General features: G+C 38.3%; 2 protein-coding genes across 4 annotated transcripts; both read left to right on the plus strand.

Annotated features, from left to right (window-relative positions):
- The first annotated feature begins 4890 nt into the window (after positions 1–4890).
- Positions 4891–12189, plus strand: LOC127378675 (four and a half LIM domains protein 2). The gene is made up of 6 exons (XM_051427802.1): positions 4891–4996; positions 7344–7532; positions 8177–8351; positions 9010–9179; positions 10305–10491; positions 11611–12189. Exons 2-6 carry the CDS (start codon positions 7377–7379, stop codon positions 11760–11762), a joined length of 840 nt encoding a protein of 279 aa, XP_051283762.1. The 5' UTR covers positions 4891–4996; positions 7344–7376; the 3' UTR covers positions 11763–12189.
- A 1000-nt stretch (positions 12190–13189) lies between these two features.
- On the plus strand, positions 13190–21996 carry cunh7orf57 (chromosome unknown C7orf57 homolog). Of its 3 annotated transcripts, none has more exons than XM_051427676.1 (9): positions 13190–13302; positions 13984–14020; positions 14163–14249; positions 14394–14567; positions 16350–16443; positions 17298–17427; positions 18183–18247; positions 18597–18697; positions 18891–21996. In XM_051427676.1, exons 2-9 carry the CDS (start codon positions 14017–14019, stop codon positions 18947–18949), a joined length of 714 nt encoding a protein of 237 aa, XP_051283636.1. In that variant the 5' UTR covers positions 13190–13302; positions 13984–14016; the 3' UTR covers positions 18950–21996. The 3 variants fall into 3 exon arrangements, with proteins under 3 accessions (XP_051283636.1, XP_051283637.1, XP_051283638.1); XM_051427677.1 differs by having other exon boundaries at positions 14163–14228; XM_051427678.1 differs by lacking the exon at positions 13984–14020 and having other exon boundaries at positions 13193–13302; positions 14163–14228.
- The last annotated feature ends 1158 nt before the right edge of the window (positions 21997–23154 follow it).

Below are 23154 nucleotides of genomic sequence, written 5' to 3' on the forward strand. Positions count from 1 at the left end.
ATTGCTCATTCAATTTGCATTAAATGAAAATGTGTCTTTGGCACTGGCATACAGTAGAAAGTGACTAGGTGGTAAATGTATATTAAAAAGGATATAATAAAAATGGGGGCAGGTTCTTATTGAGGATGGTCACAGCTGTTAATAAAGTATTTTCTGTTACCATTCTTCCTGGGCACTGGGACTTTCTGTCTGCAGCCTGATTTTTAGGATTACTTCAGTCCGTTTAGTGGAGAAATAGCAAACAGACACACAAACTACCGTACAGGCACTTTGAACGAACTGCATTCCTTGAAAAACTTCTTATCTTGTTAGTCCTAATTATCTCAAGACGGTTCTTTTTAACCGTCTGTAGATTAAAGTTTGTCCTGGAGAAGGAGTTAAGGAACATGCGAACAGATTAATGCCAATTTTCTTTAACACACTTATTTTGTTTGTGCAGGCAGGGGTTAAATAGGGACAAAGGGGCAACATCTGGTCATCAGTGGACACTTAACCTTAATCTTTAGATAGATAAATAGATAGATATATAGATTGTTTGCAGCAGGTCGCCTGCAATCTTTGGTAGCTTGTTTGACCAATTCCTAGCTGTAACATTTCTTTAATTTTAGTTTTCTTGTTTACACTTTTTCACGTAAATAATGTTGCATACATTTATTTAAATTTTCAGAGGTGAAGTTACAGTTAGAAATGAGTGACGTAAACTTTAATGCAGAGTGGACCGCCATCTGGTCGAAACCTGGCCTTGATTGATCTGGAGGTGTTTGTGGTGCAGACATCACCTGCAGACTGTGGCCTGACACTCGACCACAAACACTGGAGAGTTAGCCTCGTTTACAACTCAGGTAGCACTCAGAAACATTTACAAACAGCGGCGAATGTGCTTCTAGTGACTGTAAAAGTTCCAGCGGACACTCACTGGACCTTTAACATTTGGAGTGAAGCATAGGAGTCTTAATGGTCATTCAAATTTTATTAAGGATTCTTGAAAAGACCATGAAAATGTTTTTTAAATTCCTCTCCAAAGGGCTTAAGGACTTACAGGTGCCCTTCCACCACATGATGTCCTCTCTTATTACTGCTGTTGTACTATTAGATTATCCTAATATATTTACACACTGTGTGTTTATATGCAAGCTAGGGCCCGCACAAGAGGCAAAAAGAAGAAAATCCCACATTGTGTTGCTTTGTGTTAAACTGAAACCAACATAATGCAGAAGAAAATCTTAATTCGACAAAAAACCATAAACAACTTTTAAGTTTTGATTCGGTTTGAAGTATGTTGTCTTCAGTCATGTTAATGTTAACTGACACTCATTGGAGTCACCCGTGGACGGATTATTCCAGTCGAACTTTTGACTAAGGACAAACAAGTGGCTGCAGTTTAACTGTTACATGGAAATGGCATTTCTCTGAACCATTAAGAGACACAGTTCTTGTCATAGCTGTCAGTGAGCGCTCATGGCAGCCAACTGGATCAAATAAGGCTTTCTAGTAAGTGTACAAATTAAGTAATGCTGAACTACAAATCATGATGATTGATGCAGCATGTATCATGAATTCCTGTTGCTCACCATTAACATATGCTGTTCATACTGTGTACATCTATACTTTTATTTTTTATATCCCTGTACATTACTCTCTTCGTACTTCGTACAATGAAATAAAATCTAATCTAATCTAACAAATGATTATGATTAGTTCCCACTCGATAGATCATCAGTTAAGGAATTTTAATTCACAGTTACTTCATATATTCATTGATATACGATCAATTAGATGGATTCCTGTTATATAAAAGTTGTTTTTCACCACCAATCTTCCATTTTTTCTCCTCTCTTGTAGAAACATGGTGACTCCATGGATGCATCTGTAGATAGAAACAGCTAAGGTAACAAAAACACAACAATTCTTATTTTTAGGTGATTATACATAGTTATGAATATTATATTCCATTTCCTGTTTCTACAATTACATTTTTTATTGAACTTATTATGTTAGCATTATTTTCGGAATCGTACATGATTGATTAATAACATCAGGTATCCCCTGCAGTACTTCAGAGTACTTATCTTTAGTGAGACCACTTGTACAACTTCTTAATTTAAGAGAAAGTAGTCCAGTTTTGTAAATGAAGCAGTATAGCACTAAAACTGGCAATCAGTCAAAGATAGTTTGGCCCAATGTTTTCATATTGTAATATTGTTACTTTTACTCAGGAAAGGAAACTTACATCCATCAGTGAGTACCAAATCAATATAGTATTTACCAAAAATAACAAAAATAATTGTCAACAATTGAAGAACAGTGTTATTATGTTACTCTATAATTTGAAACTGTTCAGAAGCAGGGGCGCCCTCACCTGGTAGAGCTGGTACCAAGGCTGAGTCCTTGCTGCAGTGGCCCAAAGTAAGAGACTTGTGGCCCTTTGCCGTGTGTCAACCCCCCCTTCCTGTGACTCTTCAGCTGTGAATATCCATTAAAGGCAATAAAAACCCCAAAATATAAAAACAAAAACAAGACTGTAAAGAAGCAAAAACACTGCAGCTATTAGACATAGTCCCGAGAGTCTGATGGCACTGGTTAACTTTATAAAGTAAAATCAAACACACACATTCATTAAACCATTTTATGTACACCTCCTTTGTCTTCAGGATGTGCTAACCCAGTGTCACACAAAATGAATTTGAAGTTATAATATCACATGCAGCATTTTATTTTGTGGGTACTAAAGAAGCATGGGCACTGAAATGCAATTGTTAATAAGATACTCCATCTAATGCACTATAGAGTAGAGCAAGTTTTCATTCCTTTAATTTTAGAAAGAGCAAATTGGAGAAATATGGTCGATGCCATGTGCCAAGCAGATTGTATTTCTAAACTTTTTCTTTAATGAGAAGCCAGTGACTGTAGGATTTGACCTACCTATTAAACTAAATGTCAAGTAAGGGAGGGTGCCCACTTGAGAACTTCTCTGTGAGTCCCCTTGGATGGTGGCATGGAGAGACATCTGACAAGAGGGAATAGACCCCAATGGGAGAGTCATGGGCAAGCTATCTGTGTCACTCCCAGTAGCTACGAAAAGACGACAAAAGAGAAAATCCCAAGAGTCCGCTAGAGTGGGTGATGGAAGACATCATGGCAACAGAACCTGGACCAGAATCGACAATGAGCTACAAGAGCACAGCACAGTAAAGCAGGCCACAAACCCCACAAAGGAAAGTAACATCATAGTTGGGATCGAGGATTCAAAAGAGAAGAGATACCGAGGCCTCACATTGTCTACTCTGCAAAAGAGATTAAGTGAGTCAAGTGAAGCACAACAAACTGGACACCAATCATAGCTTGCAGTGCATCGGCACCAATGTCATAGAGGAAGTAAACCTAAGCACAGAGATTACAACAATGGTGGGACCCGCCCAACCTCCCAGACCTGCACCTGCAGCAACTTCCAGGAGGCAACAGGAGATCGTCATCCAAGAAAGGACACAGTTACACACAAGTATCAGCGCACTGTGACCCAAAACAGCACAAACATCCGACCATCCCATCCGACATCCCACCAATTGACCATACCTAAGTTCTGCCCCAGCTTTTTCAAAATGGGTTGTGGGTGGACACAGGGTTGACTTTGATCTGATCCCTTCTCTCAGAGCTTACATTGGCGACATTTTTGCGTTCACCATCAGCAAGAAGACCCTCGTGTTGATGATGGTTTTTTAATGAGAGGCTTTAGAGAGGGGTGCAGAGTGCTTACAGATATTTAGATTAAAGAAATGTGCAGAAACATGGTTAGATTTGTCCAAAGTTTAATGTTCCAAATAAAGATGAAAGGCATTCCCAAACTATCTGCCAATGACTTTAATCAATGGCTATCATCTAAGAGGCTCTAACAATGACTGACAAATGTAAAAATATGACTGCTCTGCATCTGATCAAATGTCTGATCAACAGCAGCCTTTGTGTTTTAGCTAATGTGCCTTATTCAATTAGCTCAAAATAGGCAAAAAAAAAACAAAAAAACAGAGCATCGCAGGATATTCAGGGATCTATCCAAACTTTCCAGAAAGGTTTGTCTTGCAGTTGCTCTTCTTACACAAGGTTCTCATTACAATAGACGCTGTCTCATTGTTGGAAGTAGGGGAGGTGAAGGGAGGGAAGATTGCTGCCAGCCGTGGGTTAAAAAGGCTGCAGCTGCCATCCATTGGTCCAATCCAGAGGCAGCTATCAAATGCACCAATCACTGTTTCATCACCAACACACATTTATTTATGTTTTTAAACATTATCTGTTTTATCACTTTATTTTACTTTACTTTATTATTTGCTTTATCCTTTTCTTATTAAGTTTAATCTTTTCCTAATCCTGCTTCCGGTGTTTCCTCAATACATATTGATTTGTTTGTGTGAAAGGTGCTACACAAACCTACCTGACATCCTATCCTGTGTGTTTTTTAAATCTACACATGTTAAAATTTGACTTAAAATAACTGAAGTTGAAAGATACTGAAACAACCAGGCAGAGGAGCTGAAGCTTTAGGAATACATTTTTCTTTATATTTCAGTTTATCATCACACACCCAAGTATGATAGCAGGTCTGACAGCTTGATATCACAGAATAATTATTTGTTATGTCAGCATCTCAAAATCCTGTGACATGCTTTTTTTTTCTTGAGATTGGACGAAAACAAGAGTCTAATAACTCGTGATCACAGACATTTTCCATTCCATTATATTTGTATGTCAGTCTGTTCAAAAGTTTAAGAGTTCCAAATTTTAAATGGGGATTTCTTGGGATTTTGTCTTGAATTATATAGCAGTCTAAATATAATCTGACCTGCCCACTCTGGTCACACCACTGCCTCCACCTTCCTGCCCCAGTGTGGGTCACATTTTTCTCTAATTTTAAAAGGCAGATGGACTACAGCGCTCAGTAGACACCTCTGGTCCCAGTCTGCAGGGACAGGCTCTTCATCGGACACTCAGGCTGCACTGATCGGTGAGACTTCTTTCCTTACTTTTCTGTATTTATGGTTCTCTCTCATCCATAATAATTTAAGGGATGTTTGGTGATTTTATTCCTGCTGATCTTCTATGTCCATGTTGTAGTTTCTGACAGTTTTGTATCCTAAATTCTTCATGATTAGCTGAAAATAATCCAGGTTTCTGAAGAGGGTTGGAGGATTATTTGAGTTGCTTTAGCATGTTTTTGAAAAAAAGGAAAAGTGGATGAGGAACTAATCTAGGCTCAATAGATTCTTAAGCGACATTGAGTATATTTAATTAACTCAATTGAGAAGATAGAGTGGTATACATTGAAAATAAAGGTATACATAAGGCTTCAAAGGGGTGAAAATGGCAAACATATCAGTATAGAGGGTTTATAGCAAGGCATTAAGGGGGTTATAGAGGAATTAAAGTGGTATTTAAGGTGTATACAGTAGGATAATGGGTTTAGGTAGGGGTACAGGGGTTTACAGAGGAGTATAGATGATTTATAGAGAGTACTTTGAAGATTTGTACAGGAGTTGGTTTAGATAGGGGGAGGAGATGGTTTATAGAGGGTTCTGTGGGTTTTATAGGTCACAGAGGGTTTATAGAGGGAAACAGAAAGATTACAGCGATTACAAAGAGTTTATAGGGTAGTTTAGAGAGTTTACAGAAGGCAACAGAGGGTTTAGAGTGAGTGTAGAGGGTTTATAGAGGGCTACAGGGGGTTAATACACTGAAAAACCTGACAACATATCTTAATAAAAGTGTAAAGATACCATTTTAATGATCAATTAGTTATAAATTGTTTTTATTGTATGTCAGCTGTTTTGACAGGTAATGTAGTAATTTGCTTTAGTGGAAGAAAACTGAGTAAATTCAACTTGGTGGTAACATTTGTATAAAGAAGATGCATTCAAGTGACTTCATTCAGATGAATTCTGTTCACACATTTTGAATACATTTATTCAAATGCTGCATTTGGTGTAACTTCAGTTAACTGAGCGTAATTAATACGAATTAACGTTATCTTTACTCAAATATCTTTCATTCATAAATTGTTTGATTTAAACAGTTTAAGGCAAGTGGTTTCCTCAAACAGTTTGAGTTGAACTAAGTAATCAGGGCACCAAGGGTTTAGAGAGGGGTACAGAAGGCGTATAGAGGAGTATAGAGGGTACAGGGGGTTTAAAGAGGGGTTCCTACCAATATTTAGATTAAAAAAATGTACAGAAACATGGTTAGATGGTCAATTTTGTTTTATTAAGATGAATAGCATTACCAAACTATGTGCCAATAACTTTAAAATCTGGCTATCATTTAAGAGTCATGACTGATGAGTGACAAACTCATCTGATCAGACGTCCAATCAAAAGCAGCCTTTATGTTTCAGCTAATGTGCCTTATTCAATTAGCTCAAAATGTCTTCTTGTTGCTTTATATCACTGGATATTATCCTAAAATCAACTTCCTGTTTATTGTCAGCTGGGCAGCTTCAAACTGGCAATTTAAATAATAATCTCAACTGTCTTGTGTGGTGTGGGTTTGGCTCTATAAATGTAATCAAATTAATGTGCATTAAACAGGCCCAGAAGACCTTTCTACTTGTCTAAACAGGTTGGAAGAATTGATTCTCAGAAGTTGCATTTTATGATTTTATGCTGCAATCCTACATCTTGAAGTAATATTTAAACCTCTAATAATGTTGTTTGCTGACCAATAGCCCTAAAAATCCTCCTCTAGCTGAATTAAAGTCTGCAATAGATAGATTCTTCTGCATTTTTGTATGTTGCCCCTTCTTAGTTTGACTCCTCTGCTCCTCCTCATCCACTTCATCTTCACACATTTATTCTACTTTTCGTCCTTTTCTCTCTTCCCTTTCCTTCTCATGGCTTAATTCTCCTCTTCCAAATATAATCCTTGTTTTTGGTCTGTCATTAATTCACGGATGGTGCCATTTAATTAGACCTCCTTAGACTCAGATTTAGGATCTTTTAGAGCAAGTAAACCCGATTTAAAAGTCACATTATGTCCATTAATAAAGTGGAAGGCATTTACTATACAATGTGTGGCCATTTGGAGGCTATTTGTGACATTCCTCAGCCTAATTATTTGTATGTAGTTCTCAATTGAGTTTTCAGGAAGTTCAGAAGGGCCACATTCTGTACCTGGTGCATGGTCATGGAGGCATGATATAATTTAATGGACCATGTGATACTGAAATAGTACTGTAGTGCTTCTGTAGAGAAATCTCTCTAATTAGGTTAAGTTTAAGATTTTGGAGGCTTTTTGTTTTCGCTGTAATCACATCATCTTTATGGTACAGTTCTTGAACGTCTTTATATTTTATCTTACAGGACAGACGACTCGGAGAGGAGATTTCAGCCAAAATGGCTGACCGCTACGATTGTACAGAGTGTAATGCTTCCTTATATGGGCAAAAGTACATCCTGAAGGAAGAAAACCCGTATTGCATCAAGTGCTACGAGACACTTTTCTCTTTCAGCTGTGAAGTTTGCCAATTGCTCATTGCCTGCACCAGCAAGGTACATTTTCTAACCAATATTAAGTCAGTGAAAGTCAACATCTTTCAGTTTCCACACCCATATTTTCCCATTCATGTTTGCAGATGACCTGAAACTTTGGAAGTCACAAAGCCAGTTTACTACCTTCGTCACTCACCAAACATACATCGCATATCAACCAGCATGAAAGCATGCTTAAAATGCAATCTCAAGCTTAATGTACTTGTTCTTTGACACTAAAAGAAATCAATTTCTAGTAGTACAAAATGGCTGTTTAAACCAGAAGGCCACATTTTTGATTAATTTTCAGGTTATTTTAATGCTTAATGCAGAATACATTTTTGCTGTGCAGCATTTTGTCATTGACCTGTCTGACCTGCGGTTATGTATTATGGATCAAAATAAGCCCACCAGGAGTTTAAATATGGTCACTTCCATCATTTTTTACTCTGAAAATGTCATAAATGGATTGAGCATCCTAAATAACCCCCAAACCATGCCTATATTATGCAAATCAGCCAATAAGTTGCTAAAATATTGTGTATATAGGTGATTATGCTTATTATTGTTCATTTCTAACATAAAACTTTAAGAACCTTAACTTCTTCATTGTTGAAATGTTTCCATTAACCAGAACTTAACAGTCTCTGTCTCTGACTCTGCAGGATCTGTCATACAAGGACCGCCACTGGCACAGCGAATGCTTCCTCTGCATTAAGTGCAGCCGATCTCTGGTGGATCGGCCCTTTTCCACCAAAGAGGACATGCTGATGTGCATTGAGTGCTACAGCAACGAGTACTCTGCCAAGTGCCATGCATGCCTGAAGACCATCATGCCAGGTGAGGAGCGGTGTTGGGATTGTTACACTATTCAGTACATTAAACGAGTTATTTGAGCAAAGATTGGGTCAGTGGATATGAAGTATGGATGTTACGTCTGCGTCTGGAATGAGGGTGTGTCATTTTGTTGATTTCAGTGTTCCTATTTTCAGTATTTTCCAAAATTAAATCAGCTTAGAAACCTCTGAGGTGCAAAGATATTCAACTTTAATGTTCGACTGTATACTTGTAAGTGCCATTAGGCAGCTGGGTAGCTGTACAGTCTTTTCTTAGGTCTGAGTTAATGTTGATCTTTAACAGAGCTCACAAAACATCATCAAATTGCCATTAACTGTAAATGGTTTAGGCTGATCTGAATGCCAGTGGGATAGTGGGACCTACTGTACATCAATCATTGATGTAGACTGAGGCACATCATGTCTTTTCTCTCTTCTGGAAAACTTCAAAATTGAAGACGTGTTGAGAGATTAAGTGATGACAATGCTGTGTTATTACTGGGTTGTTACAGCCGTGATAGTTTTATTGAGCTGGAGGAGGATGGGGTGTTACATTTGTTAGCGTGAGAACTTCTATATCTTTCTTCCTTCTCTTTCCTTCCCACTCTCACACTCTTTTTCTGTCCCTCTCTCTCTCTCTCTCTGCCCCCTCCACCCACCAGGCTCTAAAAAGATGGAGCATAAGGGCAACAGTTGGCATGAGAATTGTTTCACCTGTAACCGTTGCCAGCAGCCCATCGGCACCAAGAGCTTCGTGCAGAAGGAAGGCAACAACTACTGCCTGCCCTGCTATGAGAAGCAGTTTGCCCAGCAGTGCGTCCACTGTAAGAAGGTAAAACAACTCCCTGTGATTCACACAGATTTTGTTTTCCAGTGTGTAACATTCAGAAGAATCTAGAAATTGAATATAATCTTCATAGGTATGTTTTCATTAGTGTATAGTCACCTGAATATAGGAATTGTTGTGTTTTCTTAGAATGAGACTTTTATGCCATGTTGAACCACCATGTTTCTAAAGTAGCCCAAAACGGACAAACCCAACACTGGCTCTAAATAGGGTCTTTAATTGTTTCGCATCTTTTGTGGCCGCTGTAGTTTCTCCTACATGCTTGGAAGGTGAGTGGTATTCAGTTGGTTTTATAATGCATTTGCATTATGCACTTGGCCATATTGTAGCTTTCGCTAATATTTCTATTAATTGGTGCAGACCTATTGTGCTCAACATTCACTGAAGTACTATGATGCTTACCCAAGACTCTTATGGATGCACATTTACATCAGTTTGAAAGATTTCTGTGTTTACTGGGACTGAAATTTGAACTAATGGTGCAGTTATGAAGAAAACATACAGTGAAGGAGGGAAGAAGACACATATGTATGTTATATAACAGCTCGGGGCAGGAAACAGATGGTCAAGCAGGCAGGGATTGGAGGCGTCTCTTTTGTGCTAAAAGCTGGTAGGTGAGGCAGCAGTCATCTGGCTCGCCTGTGACTAAGCTAAGTGACTAAGAAATTAAGCAGCATGAAGCTATACATACACATGTAGGAGCGCCACATCTTGAGCAGTTCAACACCAGTACAAACAATCAAAAACACACAATTGGCATTTTTATTGTTTGCTTTTTTCAGTTAAATTATGTGAATATATGCAGTCAGGGCATCAACGTCAATGTTTTACCTTCAAAACAGTAGTACAAAAAGCCTTTCAGCCACATCTCATGGTTTTCATCGTGGATTGCCGGCACTAACAGAGACAGATCTCCTCTTCGTACACCACCAGCTGTGCTATCTTCATGACTAAGCCAACGCCATGCAGTTGAAAGCTCTTTCTCTTTTAAATCTAAATGTGCCAATAAACATATTTGCTACTACGGTAAATATCTTATGTCTCTTTTTTTAAAAATATAAATAACCTTTAATGAACAATAGAAACTACATATGACACCATATCTTTCAGCCCATCACCACTGGAGGAGTGAACTACCATGATCAGCCCTGGCACAAGGAGTGCTTCGTTTGCATCGGGTGCAAGCAGCAGTTGGCCGGCCAGCGGTTCACCTCTCGGGACGACTTCGCCTACTGCCTCAACTGCTTCTGCAACCTGTTTGCCAAGAAATGTGCTTACTGCACCACCCCGATCAGCGGTAAAGTTTATCCTGCACTTGTGTCCAGAGTACTGCCTTTGAAAGTTTCTTACAGTACTTTTATATTTGTTTTTAATGGAATCTTTCAGGCAGGCAAATGTCTTTAGACTTCTACCTCTGGGATGTTAATTGAAAGTCACTAAAATCTGTTTGCTGCCAGTGAAATCACAACATTTCTCTTGTTCTGTCATTTTGTAACCAGCCTTTTTTACTCCAATGATGTCAGGTTTGTTGACATTTAAATTAAGACTGTTGGACTTATCTCATCCAAATGTCATGTCCAGTCTCCTCTGGCTCCAGAGTCTTTACCACACACTTATCAAATTCATTCAGTGATTCAATTAGAATTCAGTCTGATTTTCACAATATGTTAATTCTCCATAATACAAAGTGGATACAAGTTTGACTGAAAGCGAAAAACCTCTTAATCATCGTCCCCTCGTAAATCGTCATCCAAGAAATAATCCCTTTTAAATCAGTGCTCCAGCAGTTTAGTATTTTCAGTAAAGAGACAAATCTTAGACATATAATCAATAATCGAAGCAAATTCCAAGTTTGCAACAAAGGTGTTGTTTTATTATACATTTTCAATCTACAAGCTGAGATAACTGTCATCTTCTGGGTTATTTTTTCATTGTTTTTACAGACTGAACCATGACTAGTAAAGTGAACCTAATGTGTAAAATAGGTGGAGTGCCCCTTTAAAAACAGCAGTTAACTTCAGTCGAGATTTGACCCTGTAATGTTTGAATTTTAGACAATAAGAACAAGAAAATAAGTGTTACACTGTCTAATGCTGCATACTTTTGGTCAGAGGATGTTCATCTGAAACAAATGCTAGCAAAATAATCTTTATTAGCTGTGTCAAATTTCTTAATTTGTCCTAAAATGCTGAATAAAACTCAGTCCATGTAGCATTGCAGTGTGAATTTGGAGAAGATCTTAACTACAAGTAGTATAAATGACACCTCAGCATGGACTGAACTGTTCCCAGATCATATGCTACCCTCTGCATCCAATCACCATCAATTACAAGATTATTAAATTACAGAGATCATGAGACTGTTGCGGACAAGCTCATTTTGTTCATGGCTCCCTCTTTGTTTCTTTTTATCTCAGGTCTCGGGGGCAGCAAGTACATCTCATTTGAGCAGCGCCAGTGGCACAACGACTGCTTCAACTGCAAAAGGTGCTGCGTGTCTCTGGTCGGCCGAGGTTTCCTGACGTGCAGAGATGACGTCCTCTGCCCCGACTGCGGCAAAGACATCTGAGTGATCTCCGAACCGGAAAAGAGTTGGCTGCACTGGCAGTGTTCTCCTAACTTGACCTTTTGATTCATTATCATTTATTGGTTTCTCGCACATTAACCTGTCCTTACCACTGCAACGATTTCTGCATTTGCTGACGATACCGTGTTTCATATGAATGAATTGAACCCGTCATTCCAAAATGTAGTTGTTTCTGTAAAAATCTCTCATTTTGGAATGAAACTGTGTGTGTGGCATCAAAATAACGACTTTCGATATTTATATATTTTACAGCATATTAAGAGCATGTTGTTTTAATGGATGACATTGTGACTGCAGTTATTCTTAACAGAGTTAATCTGATACTACTAATACTGTTTATTCTAATTGCATAAATTCTGTTTAATCAAATCTACATCTGTTGAGCCTAATAAAGATCTTTCAGATTTAATTATTGCTTATTGGCCATCACTGATGCAACATCATTTATTTTTGGTTTGTCATAAAAACACTGAGAAAAAAATACCCAGAGGAGCTGTGATAGCAACACAAAGTGACATTTAAAGACAGAAAAACCTCAACAGCTCATCGGTAACAATATTATTATGTTGAAGCTGAGTCAGTTCAGTTATGTCCCAAAGGACAATGTGCATTTAAACCATCATACTGTATAATATAGTGACAACTACTCAAGTATGTTAGTACAAGTGTAAAAGTTTGTCAAACATTAGCTGGTCTGTATCCTTTCGCTTTGATAATAATGTAGAAATTAATGCTGGTAATTGATTAATAAATGCTCATGGGTCAGTTAGAAATAAGTTATTTTTCACATCTGGCAACCTCAGAATTCTTCTTATTTATGGTTTATGATTATATATTATATTATATTATATTATATTATATTATATATGATCTATAAAGCATTAATACATTATTTACTAAATATTGATAGGTGTCCCCACAACACTGAACAAACACATTTTCCACAATATGGGTCCTGAATGAGACCAAAGATCGTCTCTTAATGTTGTAACAGCATCGGGATGAGAAAGACCTCTCACTCCGTCCCATATCAAGATCCACTCGGTTCAGTTTAACAGGCTTTGTCGGCATGACATTACAAACGTGTTGCCAAAGCACAACAATGCAACTACTACTACTACTATTACTAATAAATTAAATGGGGAAAAACCATAGTTAGGATAATATAATAGATAAATGTAATAGAATATATATATATATATAATAGCATATAAGTTATTAAGTAATTAATAATTATCCGATCAAATCAAGTAATTTACAAACAAACAAACACATGTATGGTGTCAGAAAGCAGAATATAACACCATGAACCATCCTACATTAACGACACTAACAGCTAACGTGGAAAGCCTACAAAATGACGTCAGGGTCTGTCGCGTTATAGACGATCTTTGTTTGGCGTACCGGAAGTGGGCAGCAGGTGCCACCGGAAGTGTGTGTGCGGTCCATCCCTGTCTGCTGAACAAGAGCCGGCTAACGGAGCCGCCGCAAACACCGCAACTACACAACAATAACCTACATTGTAAGATATGTGTCTGGCTTTCTACGACTGTTATATTTAGCTGCTCACGTTAAAAACAAAAAAATAAAATAAAAATAAATAAAAAGCGTTGTTTTAATTTAAATTAAAAAGTCCGCGGCAGCTAGCTGAGGCGGCTAGCTAGGTTAGCGAGGCTTTGTTAGCTACATTGGCTAAATGAAATTAAAATATGTTTTTATAATGTTTCTTAACATCGTGTGTGTTCATATACAAACAGAAACAACGTGTGTGTGTGTGCTTAAACTACGTTTTTAATGCTGGTTAGCGTGCGTGTATTATTTACAAACTGAGCTCCCTTTCTCCTTTTTTAAATGTCTTTTTTTTTATTTTTTAATCCTTGTTTTAATGAGCTGTATCTGCTTTATACTTTAATATATGTTTTCAGAGGCACAAACAGTGTGTTAGGTGTTTTTAAAGCATCATTAGTTGTTGGTGTTTCGACGCAGGGGCGCAGTCAGGCCGCTGTGGTTCAATGTGGACGAAAGGCCAGACTCCCATTAGAGAAATGAGGATTTAAGAGGGCGTTGCTGTTAGTTTACCAGCTTAAACTGCTTGTTTAATACATAACCTGATTTTTTTATCAATGTTTTTGGTCTTTTTTGAAAGACCCACACCCTCTACTAAACAATTATTTCTCCAAAATGTCTTTTTAATGGTTTTTAGGCTACTGCCCTTCTCTGTGCATTGTGGTGGAAGATGGGTGAGAAAATAAAAGAATTTAATGTGCAACAAGTGGTGTTTATATTTAAAAAGAAGCTACTGCTAATTCAAACCTTCATTCTGGCTGTAAAATTCATACTTTGCCGTGCACGTACTGTAACTGTATTGCCTTTGGTCATCAGATTGCATTGAGTCTGCAGCTGAAATGAACGCCGCTGTACCCAACCATCGAAGGACCAAGCCCGGTGGTAAGGACATAATTAATTTTAGTAAGTATTAACATGTAATGCAAGCTGAAAATAAACATTTCTAGCACTTAATATAGGTATTTTTTATATATATATATACCTCAAATACATGCGTTAGGAGCCACATAGTAAAGCAAAGGGGATGTAATTCTCACATCATTGCAGGCATAAAGACCGGGGTTGTGAACACTGGTGTTACTGGGCCGACCTCCCAGATCCCTGGTCTGTCCCAGAGTGCTGATGAAAGCACTCCGGCGGAGAGGGTCAGCGGGCGGCGAGTTGGGATATTTGCCACGGACTCAGACTACGTGAAGCTTGCCAAGGGGGGTGGACACAAAGGTAAATGTTTTTCTTTTAACTTAAAATGATGTTTTATCATTTGCGCCTTTCACGACAGACTTTAAACGCTTACGACGCACTCGATATCGGGTAATTTCTTGCTTTGCTGCAACAAAAAAAAAGTCTCCTTTCACACGTTTAGATGAGGAAATCTGACTTGCGTCCTCCTGACCTCGCAGCCGAGAGTTTATCTTTAACTGTACAGTAAACCAAAACAGTGGAAGTCTGTCATCATATTTAAAAAAAACATCCCAGCTGATCCGTTTGATGTTGGCACTTGTGGCTCAACTCTTTTGAAATGCAAATCTTGAACAAATGGCCCAACCGTTCCACAACATGAAAGACAGGGTTCCTGTGCATTATGGGAAAACACAACAGCCCCTTTTGTTTATTGAAAGCGCAACATCGCTGACTTCAGTTACCAGGGGAAAAGCAATTCAGAGTTCAGTGTTGAGTTCCACATGAATGTTTTATTCTAGTCAGGATGGAAAGCAGGCTCGCTTGGTTGGAAATGTCTGTAAATGTTCGCTGTTGTGCTAAAATTGTTGTTTTTCTTCTCACATTGTTTGTTTGTTTGTTAAAGTAAAGGAAAAGTGCAAAAAGGCTGTTTTAAATTGCCCCAAGGGGAATTTGCTTTGCACAAAGAGCGTATAAGAATATTAAAAAAACACCAACAACCATGTATGACAGCATATAATGTAATGAAACAAAAGCATTGTAAAAAAATAAATAAAGATGTCAAATTCAGACTATGGGAAGATGACGGTGCACTTTCAGACCATGTTGGGTGCAGCGGATCTCCCTGTGACCATGTTACCCTCCGGCTGCCTCATGAATATTTCTCTAGATCTGCCCCCATGTCAAGATGAACTGATTTTAGTGGTCAAAGTCACTGTGACCTCCCCAGACCCAGTTTTCTCTGAATTGGCGACACGTCTGACTCAATTATTCATTGAGGCCTCAAAAGAGGTTTTTAGTCTGTTTTCACATGACTGCAAACAACTGTCATTTTATATCCCGATAATTTAAAAACCTTATTACATTTCTAATTAGATACTCGACAAATACTCAACGTATTACTTGCTCATATTTGATTTTCTCCTTTTATTAAGAACCTGTGTCCCACTAAAGACTTGACTTATGCGGCTCACCCAGGTATTTTAATGTCCAGCGACCCATTTAATCATTTTAGAGAGAGAGAGAGAGAGAGAGAGAGAGAAAAAAGTGGTATCTGGTACAGGGAGACGGTGATATTTTACAAGTACGAAGGGTAACTCTTTGCATCGCTTTGCATTGCAACCCTGCCTCATCAAACCCCTTCAGAGCTTATTTTTTTCTCATATGAATTCAAATAAATAAGCAATAAAGCAAAATACACGTTTTTATATCGTCGTACTGTATATATCGGCGTTCCTACAGCCTCAACTGGAATCATACATATTGTACCATCAATATAACTTCTATTTAACCAAAGTGGAAATAATATTTTTCTGCTGCTGAGTTATTTTTGTTATGCACACTTCATGTCGCCCCTGTGGTTGCAATGCTGGAGAATAGTGGGCAGAATAAAAGAAGCCTACTGTGAATTCTCACATATGCTGCCTCAAAGACAGATTGTAAGACTTATTTTGCAGTAGAGTAATTGTTAAACCCTTGAGCTGCATAAGACTGCAAATCAGATACCAAATGGTGCTTTCAGAGGTGAGATTCAGTACAATGCTTCAAAATTTCCTGGCAGTGATTTGAACATTGTGCCTCCCCCCTCCCCTCCTCTCCTTGCAGGGCTGTTGAGTCATGATGTTGATGCTGATGAAGACAAACCGAGGAAGATGTACAATCCACCAACTAGCTGGTTTGGTGGTGATGAGTCAAAGAGGTAAGAAGTCTGATGAGACACCAATAAGAAATCTAACATGGTTCACGATGTGATTAAAAAGCCATAAACTTCTAATGTCTGTTTCCTACCACACGCTCACAGCACATTCTTTAACCTGAAGCCTGTCTTCCATCATGCTGATGGTGGAAAATCTTGTATCAGTGTAGAAGGAGGTTACAGGGTTCCTACGCAGTATGGAAAAGTATGGAATTGGATTTTAGTGATTTCCAGGTCTGGATAAGTATGACAAAATATTTGAATCGCCTCTATTCTGTTTTTTAAAATATATAATTCAGAATTTCTGTTTTCGGACAAGACGCACTTCCACAGCTTGCGTGTCTCGCCTGAAACATCTACTTGACAATATTAAAAGGTCAAATAGGAGTACTGTCGTAGTATTTCTTAATTATTATTAGTTATCAACAATATTAAGGATCCAAGTCTTCAAGGTGTAATCGTGTTATATCGCAGTATCGTCAAAAGTAAAGCAAGAAGTACGCCGTGCAACTGAACGCTGCCTCTACGTCTGAACGTCACAGCCTGCAAAGCTCCAAGTGTCTTTATAACTGAACCAAATCCACGCGGCAATATCTTTTCAAATGCATATTTCCATAGCATCTGAAGCCTGGAAAAGTCGGGAATTCTGAAAGGGAAAATGTGTAGGAACCCTGATTGTTAAACAGATATGAAGCTCATTAAAGGGAAAAATCTGATCATTTATAATCCACATTATCCTCCTAAGGGCCCGATAAAGCAGCTGCAAGCGTACGGGCCACACCCAGCATTTCCCCAGAATGTGATAAGTGGCTCGCAGTGATCTCACATCGTATGTCACCGTGGTTTTGTGCTTACAGCGGAAGCAAAGCAACGTCTCCCGACAGCCAGATGAAGGCGGGCATGCGTACTCTGGCTGCACCGTTTGGCACTGATAATGGTTCATCCTGGGAAAGAGAGACTGATAGATTTTCCCCTGATAAAGAGAAGGTGAATGGACCAAACTAGTCACCCCCAGCATTGATACGTGTCGATGTCTTTCATCCTTTTTAATTTATTTTTTACATTTTTACCATCACCTTTTCTTTTCGTCACCTGATTTTGCTCCATCGTCGCATTCGCAGTTTGGTTAAACTTTTAATTTTCTGCCGGTGCTTTTGACATTGTGATAGCTTTTAGGAAACATTGACGTTTCAGGTAAAGTACATTTCATACAATCTTGTTATTTTTCTTTTATATCAAAGTAACTAAAAACCTGGTGTTTTCCAAAAATGTACGTGTATGCTACGTATTTCTTGGTAATCTTGTGGAGGTAAAAGCAGTAAAAATAAAAGTTGCTTACTGTAATTGCAAACCTAGTTTAAAGGAGGAAAAATATGCATAGAAAGCAACAATTTTTACTGATTTTAAAGATGTTATGTGTTGGATATATTCCTCACATTAAGTCGTATTTAAAGGGGAATGTACATTATATCCGTCAGGTTACAATCTGTTAAATATGTAGCAGAAAGTTGAGACGCCGGTTTATCTTCACACCAGTTTCTTCACTCATTTTCCTTTTCATTTATATGAAGTTTTCTTCCATCGTTTCATCCTTTGCTCTGTTACTTGCCTGTATATTTGTCAATAAAGTGAATCAGTCATTCTGTATGCAAAAGTCAGAACAATCCACATTTATTTGTTTAATAATGCAGCTGCTGCATTCAGCTTGTAACGACACAAATAACCTCTTTTCCGTCCTACAGATGTCTCCTGATGGCGTTGCCAATGAGATGGAGGGTCTGTCCATGGCCGGCAAATACAAGAGAACGTGAGTAAATCCCATCTAGATATATTTATGATATTTCTCTTAATTTACTCACATTTTCTCTATTCCCATACCATTCATTTAAACGTAATAGTTTTAATAGTAGTGCTGCAATGAACGATTATTTTCAGTATCGATTAATCTGCTCATTATTTATTAATGTTGACTGTAAAATTACTATAAAAAAACAGCAAACTCTCCATCAAATGTTTGGCATTTTCTCTTGAACGTTGACGATTGATTGATCCTCAGTATGATTAATTAACAAATGCGAGATGTGTAAGCCTCAAGTTCTTTTTATTTACCATCAGGAGAGTCATACTGATGGTTTTGTCTCCTGTCGCCTCTTCAGGTGTTATGAAAAGAAGGCTCCACCGGTGAGCATGTCCAAGCTGCTGAGTCATGGCTATGTGGAGGAGAAGAAGAAGTCTCCCAATGACGACGATGCCTCAAGTACGATATTTTCACGTCTTTTCAGGTTTTATGAAGTTGAACCATTGACCCTTCCTTAGGGTACGTAGATATGCTATGTGCTAGGCTCACATTGGAAAAGTTGGACCCAGCAAAGGTTTGAATCTGCGATGATTTACTGGAGTTTCGGTGGATTTTGTTTGCTTCAGATGTTGATGTTTGCTTTGTTTTCCAGGTGTGACTTCGGAACAGACGAGCACCATTGAGACGGAGGACGTGGACGAGCTGGAGTAGTGCGCGCAGGTTCTCGTCTCAAGGGTTGCAGGGGGGGTCGTCCTAACACTGGTTCATGGTTTCACAAATCCACGAACACGTCACTCCGCCCCTCTTGGATTCACTCACATTTATTGTACATCCACTGACTGTTAGGTTTTGTACTCATGTTTATGCAAAGGTACTGTCCTCTATTTATTTGCTTTAATTTGTAAAATAATTGACACGGATTTTGTTGAGTAGATTTGTCAGTGCTCGTCGTATTTTTATTTTTTTTTCTGTATTTCTCGATTTGAAAGACGAGTTGTTCGCAGGGAAGGAAACTAACATTTTGGGTCCGCAGAGGCTGGTTGAGTGAAACTAATTTCACCAGCCAGTTTGATTTTGAACCCAAAATGATGCCTCAAAGTGGAGCAAAAAGCTTAAATTCACCTGCTTTTGGCTGGTGGCTGGTGTTAGTTTCCCTACCTGGTTGTATGAAGATCGAGTTAGTGAACTTTAAAAGTGTTTGTGCTAATGAAATGTGGTTCCAGTGACGTGACGTATTATTTGTTTTGACCTAGGACTCCTGCTCTCTGAACGGGATGTTAGAGGTTTGTGTGTTTTTGGCTGCGGGGGTGGATACAGTCATTCGTTTAGACAGCAACCCTGCAGCTGTGACCACATGCCAAAGTGCATACTGATGGCCACAGCCGCCACGGTTTGTTCGGTTAAAAAGGGGCCAAACGTTTTTTAGGTTGCTGCTCTGCAAAAGGTTGCTCTTCCCTACTATTCCCCCTACAATATTGTTGTTTTTGAGTCCCTAAAATCAAGAAACATGCACCATTTTTAATTTTTAAGAATGCCTTTTGTCCAATAATCCGAATAAAATAAAACTAGTTTTACTAGTTGTTTTAGATTTTGAATGCCAGCAGGAGCTACAAGTTACTCTTTATTCATTAGGAAGCTCATCAGTAAATCAATCACAATGCCAAGTGTTTGATGCCAGTCCAAATATGTCAGAAGCTGGCTAATGATAGAACTAAATTGGGTCTATTCTGCATGTTTAAGCCCTTTTGGTGCTGCGTTCCCACCCAACCTAATAACCAAAAACTGGTGCAACAACAGATAAAGCTGGGGAATTTAGGGGAAACGGCCACCTTCAGCAGACTGACAAGCTGGAAAGTCAAGTCCGGTGTAATTCCCTGTGAAGATTAGGGCGGACGAGTTTTAAAAAGTGAGTTCTGAACATGCCAACCAAGCAGTTTTTCCCTGCTCATGCAGTGTTTTGACTTTGTAGACATCAGTAGGAGAACTTTAGTGTTAGTGCACTGCCTGGCTACACCAAACCCTCCATCTCATGACGTGTTTATCCATTTTGAGTTTATTCTGTTCAGATGAGAGAAATGGTTACTGCGGCAACGTTTTTGCAACTTCAGTCTTGGGAGCAGTGAAAAAGCATTTGCTGGTGGTCGAGTGGTTAACAAAGAACAGGAGAGAAAATGCTTGTAATTAGAAATCCACAGTTTTTACAGTAAATTCTCAATTAAAAGTAATCAAAATGCCTAAATATGAGACTCTAAATACTTACATTTCTAATGTAAGTGTTTTAAAATTAAGGTCTTCACTCAAACATTCTCACTTTACACATGTGTGCAGGTCTCAAAAGTCAGTTTCCTAAAAACAAAAAAAAGGCCTTTGAAGGGATTAAAAAGTCTTAAATTGAATTCACAGAAGTCTTAAGTTATGTTAGTTACAGAATTTTATTTTTTGTCTAAAATGACAAATTCATTTAAAAAAAATAAATTTGCCATAGAACGTGAAAATTGCACAAATAGTTTTAACTTTTTGTACAGTTTTTGATTGGTCAAATTTGGATTGGACATAATTGCAAGGTGAAGCAGAATTCACAGGGATTTGTTGAATTTGTTGTCAACTTCCTGAAGGGATTGTGGACCGAGAACCACGACCCTTTAGAAACCAAATCTCTCCATTTCTTTGCTCTGTGCAGTTCAACTTTTATTCTAGATTAGTTTGGACAATGGCTCACAAAGTTGGCCTTAAAAACCCCCCAAACCACAGCAGAGAGTGGAAATGCTTCCATCTCCTCTGCTTTGCTTGTGTGGTTGCGTAATTAGCTTGACTGTCAGGATAGCTTCAAAGCAAATGTCTGTGACATTTGATGGACAGTTCAGCCTTGAGTCATTTAACACTTATAATTTTTTTAGCCGTTACTGTGAACCTGAGGGTGACAGTAAACTCCTAATCCTACAGGGACTATTTGTCAGGTGAAGAAAATGCTCTTAAAATGAAAAGGATCAGGATGGTTTATTTGAGTATAACAGCGAGATTAAAGCTCCGAGTTTGTCCTATAAATCCAACACGTTCGTCAGCTGCGTCTCAAAAATGATGCCGCAATACCAGACCCTCATTTGAAAAGAATTTACTTTAAAACTCTTACAACAGATGTGTCGTGTTCAACATGTTTTTAGGGGTTATCACTATTTTCAACACACTATATTTAAGCAGTGATACATAATTTATCCGTCTGTGGTATTAAAAAAGTGTCAAGTGTTGTCCGAACTAGACGCTTTATTGTGTTTAGTGACACTGGAGTTTTATTTTGCTGTATGAAGAATGGCGAATGTATCATCTTTTGATATTGTTTGCTTTGAAGAACAGGTTTATTTTTATGACCTGATGAATATTCAGGTGCAGTATTTACCGTTAAAAACAGTGTTCTCATCAAGTTTCTTCCTCTTCTTCCAGTGAGTTGGTGGCATATCCGTTTACAAACCAACAGCGGGAACTTTTAGTGGCTTAACTCTGCAAAGTCCTCCCTGAAGTCTTGTTACTTGTATGTCCTCTCTCCCTTTTGCTTTTTTAAATCTGCAAGTGGTATTAGTTAAGTTTCTCAAATGCCAATGTACCAGAGGAGACTGAAGAAGGCAGCTTTTAGACAGAAGATCCCTCAAGTGTTTGTAGTGAGGAGAAAACCACCTGACACAACTCAATGTAAGACCCCACTTATCTTGATGACTGCGCACAGACTCTCAATTATCATTTAAATAAATGGGCATGTGCATGTACTTGTGTGCTGTTTTTCTTCTTTTAAAAAAAAAACATTGCGGGAAGGAAATTGAACTTTCTAGTTTGAAATCACTCGCACATGAGTTTAAGTTTTCTAATGTTTGATTAAGGCAAAATAATAAAGAATTTAGTTTGTGGAACTTGAAAATAATAGTAAGGAGGACAATTAAAGGTCCAGTGTGTGGGATTGTGTGGCGTCCAGCGCTCTAGCTGCACATCGCAATTCCCTCCCTCGCTTCGCCCTCCGCTTCAAAGTGCAAAGGAGAAACTACGGTGGCCACAAAGTGCGCAAAAAAAACTGGAAGGCCTGTATCTAGAGCCAGTGTGAAACATGCCAACATCCATGGAAGGTGACCTGCAGCGTCTGGAGATAAAAACGTCTCATTCTAAGGTAACGAAAATGCAACAATTCCTATTTTCAGGTGATTTATACACTAATGAAAACATACCTGTGAATTTTATAATCCATTTCTGCCAGTAGATCCTCCTAAATGTTCCACACTGGACCTTTTTTAAGAGAAGAACAAAGGAAGAATGAAATGAAGTAGAAAAGAAGGAAACAATTAAGATTTTCACTTAAAGCCACAGTGTGTAACATTTAGGAGGGCCTGCTGGAGTCTGCCATGTTGAACTGCCATGTCTCTACAGTAGCCCAGTGACACATTTCGTGGCCGCCATGCTTTGGAGCTTTGATAGGGCTGAAAAAAGGAAGATCCGACACAATTTGAGCCCGAAAAAATTCTGTGCCTGTGCCCAAACCACAGAGCAATTCTCACTTCAGCAGTTATAACAATTTAAATAGTTTATTACACATTAAAGTAAACGTGCATATAATATTAAATAATTATCAAAACAAATAAATAGCAAATTCACTCTAAAATATTAATTATATTAAAAAAAGATATATAAATCTCATCCTGGACCTTTAACATCATGTGATAATGTTTAAATAAGTTTAAATAAATATGTAATGTTTGTGTGTTTGTTTGTTTTTTACAATAATTTTTAACTAAAAACAAAACAAACGCACAATCTTGGCAGAAATGAGCTTCCATAAAATGGACTAATATAATTTATAATGAAGTACTTCATAAACTTTTACTATAAGATGTCACAACGACCAGTCAGGCCTACAGTGAGGCAGGTGAAAACACACA

Source organism: Dicentrarchus labrax, unplaced genomic scaffold (assembly GCF_905237075.1).
Source record: "Dicentrarchus labrax unplaced genomic scaffold, dlabrax2021, whole genome shotgun sequence".
Taxonomy (NCBI): domain Eukaryota; kingdom Metazoa; phylum Chordata; class Actinopteri; family Moronidae; genus Dicentrarchus; species Dicentrarchus labrax.